This window comes from Nymphalis io, chromosome 12, assembly GCF_905147045.1.
Source record: "Nymphalis io chromosome 12, ilAglIoxx1.1, whole genome shotgun sequence".
Classification (NCBI taxonomy): Eukaryota; Metazoa; Arthropoda; class Insecta; order Lepidoptera; family Nymphalidae; genus Nymphalis; species Nymphalis io.
Window position 1 is genome coordinate 10,169,914 of NC_065899.1, and position 6,862 is coordinate 10,176,775.

Genomic DNA, 6,862 nt, shown 5'->3' on the forward strand with positions numbered 1-6,862 from the left:
GGTAATGAAATGTTAAATAAAAGAAAGAGAAGTATGAAGATAAGAAATGAGGAAGAGAAAGTAAGACAAGTGATTCAGATTGAGAAAAAAGATCGCGATACATTTAACGACCTCAACTTCTCTTGTTTTCAGTCAAAAAGTAATAAAATACTCTAAAATATTTAAATCAATGTTGTCGCCTTCGAAAAAAATATCAAAACATTAACATTATTAAAAAAATCGTTGCGTCAATTCTTATAATAATGTATAAATAAGTAGTCACTAAAACACAGCGTTTTACATTAAATTATTTAATTGTAATTAATTTTTAATTATAACGCTAAAATCCTTAAAAAAATATGGCAACATTAGTGTTGATTGAACAACATGCTCGTTTTACACACCCCTTGGTACACCTCAATACAAATTATGGATTAACCATTCAATAGCAATAATGCTTGAAAATACATTAGTGTATTCACAAGTAGTCAATAAAATCCAACACTATTTAGGGTCAAAACTTTTATTGGGCAACATAATTTTTGTCCATTTAATTTACTTTTAATAATAAAGAAATCACATTTTTTTTTCGCTATTACATTTAGCTAATTTATATTACCTAATTAATGCATTCATATTTAGGAGAGATTTTGCAGCCTTTGAATCAGTTGGTTCTTTTTTCTTAGACGGATCAAGCATGAAGCACTTCCAGAGGCTGAAACAAAATAAAAATATTTTTTATTCAAAAAGACTTTTACAAGTACTTATCAATTGTCAAGCGCTACCACCGGGTCGGAAAATGAAATAAAATTAATATCAATTGATACTGTATAAAAAAACATATTTATTCGTTTTGAATTAGTCTACCTAATATGCAGCGTTTATTGTTTCTGTCTATTATATATATTGGTTGTTTTTTTAAATATTATGCAGTATAATAACATTAAATTGCAATTCATTTAGTTTCGTTGGATGTTTATGATATTATGTTCGGATGCAGTGAGTCATACCGCAGCGTCTCGTCGGCGCCGGCGGACAGCACGGTGGTGCCGTCGGGCGACAGGGCGAGGTGCAGCACGCGCGCCACGTGTCCGCTGAGCTCGGCCACGCGCGTCAGCGCCGGGTACTTCCACAGCACCAGCTGGTTGTGCGCGTAGCCGTGTCCCGACACCAGCTCCTTGTAATGCGTGCTCCACACTATGGAACACACCTGCAACAGAAATAGACTCTCATTCACTTGCTCTATCTCATTTATTTAGAATTGTAGTGTCTTTCTCTTTCACTTATTTTTTTTTTTATTATATTGGGACATTCACACACGGCCATCTGATCCCAAAATAAACAGAGCTCGTACTATGGAAACCAGACAACTGATATACTACTTATACTACTTTTCTTTTGAAAATACATACTTATATAGATAATTACACCCAGACTCTGGACAAACAGACATGTTCATGCACACAAATGTCTGTCCTGGGTGGGAATCGAACCATAACTTTTGGCGTGAAAGGCAAGAATTTACCAACCACGCCAACCGGCATGTCAATCTCCTTTCTCACATCATATCTTCAGTGACTTCCTCCTTAAAATTGTCCTTACATATCTCACAGCCACAGCTATCCATAATTATAGAGTAACATTCATTTTAGTCACGCGCACAAGACCAGTTTTTAGTTAATATTAGGATGTTACCTGAGACTTAGTATCCACTGTGTTAACATTGGTCCCAGTATTGACATTCCAAATGCGTATTGTTCTGTCGGCAGTACCACCGCCTGAAGCAAGGATGCCTGCACTCCATGGACACCATGCTAGACCTTTCACTGCTGCCAAGTGTTGACTGAAATTTAATTTTTATTATTATAACCTATGTAGTTAAACTGACCTATATAGTAGCTATTATTGAACTTGTAAAATGATTAAAAGAAATATATTTGCTTGTTATTATATAGCAGAGCACAGCACAACATTATCAAACAGTTTACCATTTAAAATTTTATCATATATTTAGGTTTTATACATTTGTAAAATATCAACATAATGGTTTGCTTACTTGAAAGAGTACAGGTGTTGTGGCTGAGAGTAGTGCTGGCCTTGGTTAATGGGCCAAATATTCAGCAGATTATCATTACCACCGGATGCTAAATATTTACCATCTGGTGACCACTTTAAGCCACATATCTAAAATAAATAAAATTGTTAAAAAAACTTTTTAAAACATTGTTACATCTATTACTTGATTTATATATCCAAAAATGTAAATGATAATGATGATGCAACAGTGATAGTTAACTATGCAGGAAATATTATAGTGGTGCAGGCACAAGCACACTTCACGTTCACTTGAATTCTTATATTCTCATAGTCAGATGTGCAGATATCAATCTGACATGGCCAAAGATAAATCAGCCCTATGAAAAAAGATCTGCAGTTTCTAGTCTGCAGTTTATTACAGTGCAAACAGGGCATATAGCTGAAATACACTTAAAAGTAAAAAAAATACCTCTTGCGTGTGAGCAGCAAACGATGCGACGGCGTGGTCACGTTGCCGCACATCGTGATGCACGATATTGCCATCGCGTGCGCCGCTCGACACCACGTACAGGTTCCACGCAAGCGAACCCACGCGACCTGTGTGTCCATCCATTATCTGTGCAATAGAAGAACTTAAGCTGTTTACTCTACTTATTTTGTTTGTTCTACTTGTTAAACCTATATATATGTTATTTTGCAAAAGCAATAATATTATAATAATAAACTAAGCATTAAATATAACAAAACTTACTCTCAATCTTTTAATCTTTTCACAATCCCATAGTTCGACTGTAGCTGCAGATGTACCAACCGCTAAATGAGAACCACCTCCTTGTACCCATGCAACGGAACAGACAGTTTCTGACCCTTCTAATGTCAGTAACTGTTCAATTTGGCCAGTACCAGCATTCCATAAATATACCGAGTTTCCTAAGGCAACAGCTAGTATGTTGGATGCACTCCAGTCAACTAAGTTAAGGTCTGAAATGGAGAGATAATTTATAATAACTTTTTTACTGGTGTATGACCTGGTGTGGTTAAGTGGCTAGAACATGTAAAGCTTAATCTAAGATTACAGGTTTACTCCCAGGGAAGGGCTACTAAATTTTCATGTGCCTAATTTAAGTTTATAATTCATTGCGGTTGGTGTTGAAGGAAAACATTGGTGCGGTTTGCCGGAATAAGTGCCTTCGCCTCAAGTGTAGAAAAGGCCTTAGCCTTTGCCTTAATAGTATTGAAGTTTTTGAACAAATAAAACTAAATATTATATATAAATAAATTGTAAAATATCTATCAAGCTATGTTTTAAATCAAGCATGAAATATTTAACTTACAATAATCGTCCAGAATGTCAGGTGCATCCAAAATTCTATCTGGTGCTTGTGGGATGTATCTTGTTGTATTTTTTACTGATGATGGAACTTTAGCCTGTATAAAGTTAATTACTTATTTTTATCAACAATAAAGAATACATTTTATATAAATAATATATTTTTTGCATTACGTTTATGCTTTCTAATTATTTTGCATACTTTGTGTATGCAAATATAAACTATATATACTATGTAATACATATGTAAATTTATAAAATTACTGGCACATCTAATTAATAAATAAAAATACCTGTGAGTATACCACTCTGAGCCTGTTCTGGTAGCCTTCAGGAGCAGCAGGTGCTTTACAAGTGTATTGTAAGAGTCTGCCTGGCTCAGTATCAGTTAGTGCACGCCCAATAGCTTCACTGGCTGCTGTTTGAGAAATTACTTCTTCACTTTTGTCATCTTCTCGACTTAACTGTGATAAAAAAAATTGATAATTTTATTTGTGTGCCTAAATATATAGTTTATAAGTACAAAAAATATACCAAAACTTTTTGTTAACTCCATATTGTTTAAAAATAAAACTCAATATTCTTACCATATAATGACATAAATCAAAATTTGAGTTACTTCTTGAAGGGATAAATCTGTCTGCTTTATTAGGAGTCTTTGAAGCTTTATTTGGGGTTGGTGTTGTTGATCGACCTACAGTTACGAAAAGAAATTCAATTATTAATTCAAAACAACTGACATAAGACTAAAGAAATTAGATTTTAAATTAAAAAGTTACCTGGAGACTTGTTTTTAGAAGGAGTTTTCTTGCCTTTTTTAGATTCATTTCTAGGCGGTGTTTTGTTACTGGACAAAATATTGTTATAACTTTGATTACTAGAAACTGACAACTTTTGCATAGATTGGTTACACGAACTTAAGTTTATATTTGATATATTTTTAAATGATGTACTCAAAGATGGATTCAGATTTTCATTATTACTCTTTTTAACCCATCGCTGTAGTGGCCCACGAGTTATGGGTCCGTCTATTGTAGCTAAACTATTTAATTCATTAAGGTAGTTAAACTGTGCCATTTTTCTACTTTTTGCACTGAATAACGGTACAAAATATAACACTATTAAAAAACAAGCAGAAATCAAATGTTTAAAAGAAATTTTCAGTCATTTATATAATTATATTCTTAAAATTCTTGCAATTCTATTCTAACTTGTCTTCAAACATAATTTGACAATTGTTCAAAAATCCGTTAAAATTTAAAATCGTAGTGGTGGAAACATTGTTGCTACGATAAAAAAAATTAACTATTAGGCTTAATATACACTATACACACATACATATAACTAAAAAAAATTAATAAGAATGTAACGAAGCCATAAAAAATCTTTATTATAATAAAAAATAATATTATAATATTAAAAAATAATAGCAGCACACACGTACGCACGTGTATCACGTACACGTGATAGGAGTGCAAATTCTAAATAACAATGTATATCTGGTACCTTTATGTGTAACGTTTGAGACATCTACAAGTCGTATATGCGTGAGCGTCACATTATTTCATTCACTCTTAGATTAACTGAAAATCAATTTATGTGAAGTGAAAGCGGACCAAGATAGGACTAGGGCCAGCCTTCGACCGTGTATCACAAGCACAATGCCAAAGGAGAATGACCAAAAATGTATGGATCTTAGTCAGAATGTACACTACAAACGAGACCTATGTAATAAAATATTCTACTAAATACTGAGTTATTATAACCAGACAGCAATAAATAATTTGCAGTCAGTAAAAAGTTATAATTGAATAAAAAGTCAAGTTTTTTTATCCTTTTTATGCGGAAAATATCGTTAGCATAATTCTGCCCATCACATATTTTGAACTAAGCTACGCATGTTATGTCATACCACTTAGTGTCCCTTGTTAGATTTCACTGAAATACCATTGTTTAGTAGTACCAGGTACCCAGGTACTACTCTAGGCACTCAGTTAAAATCCGATCGCTTTAGTGTTCTAGCGCAGAATTTGTTAAGTGCGAAAGGGATAAAAATAGTGTTATCTACAATATACGCAGGGTTATGGGTGAAACATCATTAGCACCGGTAGCAACGCATAAAGAGTAGCTACCTGCGCACAACTGGATTTAAATAAATAGTGAGCAAAAAAAAGTTAAATTATTACTATTTTTCATATAGTCATAACTTTTTACTGACAGCTTATTTTTTGTGTCATAGTAAAAGTTACTCTCTGTTTAGTGGACTATAAGTCAACATAGGTCTCGGTTGGATATTTAGACTACTTTTAGTCATTCTCCTTTGTAGTTCGATACATTCGATTTATAAAATATATGTTTTTTTTTCGCATTTATAATATTAGTATACTCTTAGGTATAATATATTATAAAGGCGAAAATTAAAGAATGTATATGCTTAGTTTTTGCGTTAATCTAAAATAAATTAGTTGTTTTCGTTTTGGTTGAGTAGTCATAAGACTTAAAAAGAGACAGTTATACTTGAAATCAATTTTAGTTTGATGTAAATCTTGAAACTCGACCGATTTCAATTAAATAAAGACTATATTGTATGTGGAATACTTGTTACTCATAATAATTTATTTGTTTTGTTAATTTGAAGATGACCCTGGATAAACAGACGGACAAAAAAAGGATTGTTTTGGTTATGGTAACTCGCATGTTAGTATATTAGCTTAAAAGGAGCGGCTATTTTTATGCAAAAAGGAGACACTTCTACTTTATTTATCTGTAGATTTTTATTTTTCCGGATTGTTATTTACACATTTAATAATAACGTCGTGCAGACCGATTTCACCAACTGCGCACGAGATTATAGTGCACAAGTGTGTGCGCAAACACAGGTGCACTCTATTCCCTAGCTCTCTTTCATAATCTGATGTGACGGCAACCCGACACGACCGGAAAGAGTTCAGGCGCAGAAAAAACGGCGTTACTTGCTTTCCGAGGCACGGGAGTGTACACACTTCCAACTTCCAGACTCCGGGCTTCTACTGAGAATTTTCTGACAGAAAATCCCAATAACTTTTTATTGGTCCGACCTTTCTGGGTTCAATTCCCAAATTAAACCCAGGATCTCCGGGTCTGCGGACTTACATCTAGCCACTGGATCAACGAGGCAGCACGTCTAATATTATATATATTTTTTTCGGATTGTCTTGTTAGCCTTACTGGCCTCTACAGCGTCACCGGGCGGTATGGGCGAGTTGAACTCAGCCGGATGTTGGGAGCCACACTGGGCTCAAGAGAGACGGGCGTCCTAAAGGTGCCTCCTGTGAGGCCGGACCTCGGCTTAGGACTCCGTTGAAATCGGGAGGGAAATATTATATTGTTAAAACTTTTTAGTAACTAAAGTTGTACGCAAAAGTAAGTTAAAAATCATTTTAAGAAAAATGCATTTATTTAAGAATGTAAAGAATTGTTCACAAAATATGTAATGTCTAAAACATCAAAAAATATAACTATTATTTTTGCATTTTA

The 6,862-nt window shown here is 33.9% G+C and overlaps 1 protein-coding gene across 1 annotated transcript; it reads right to left on the reverse strand.

Moving 5' to 3' along the window:
• LOC126772489 (cell division cycle protein 20 homolog) lies at positions 1–4,518 on the reverse strand. The gene is made up of 10 exons (XM_050492878.1): positions 4,126–4,518; positions 3,934–4,040; positions 3,640–3,810; positions 3,351–3,444; positions 2,768–2,997; positions 2,486–2,632; positions 2,036–2,163; positions 1,675–1,822; positions 990–1,189; positions 1–694 (listed from the first exon to the last, which is right to left on the reverse strand). The coding sequence occupies exons 1-10, from the start codon at positions 4,421–4,423 to the stop codon at positions 595–597; spliced, it is 1,623 nt and encodes a 540-aa protein (XP_050348835.1). The 5' UTR covers positions 4,424–4,518; the 3' UTR covers positions 1–594.
• Between the last annotated feature and the right edge of the window lie 2,344 nt (positions 4,519–6,862).

Bases quoted from the DNA above. Each gene is read 5' to 3' on its own strand.
- LOC126772489 (XM_050492878.1), bottom strand. From the start codon at position 4,423: ATGGCACAGTTTAACTACCTTAATGAATTAAATAGTTTAGCTACAATA. The intron at 4,041-4,125 runs GTAACTTTTTAA...TCGTAACTGTAG, and splicing joins TTCTAAAAACAAGTCTCCAG to GTCGATCAACAACACCAACC. The intron at 3,811-3,933 runs GTAAGAATATTG...TTTTTATCACAG, and splicing joins TTGATTTATGTCATTATATG to TTAAGTCGAGAAGATGACAA.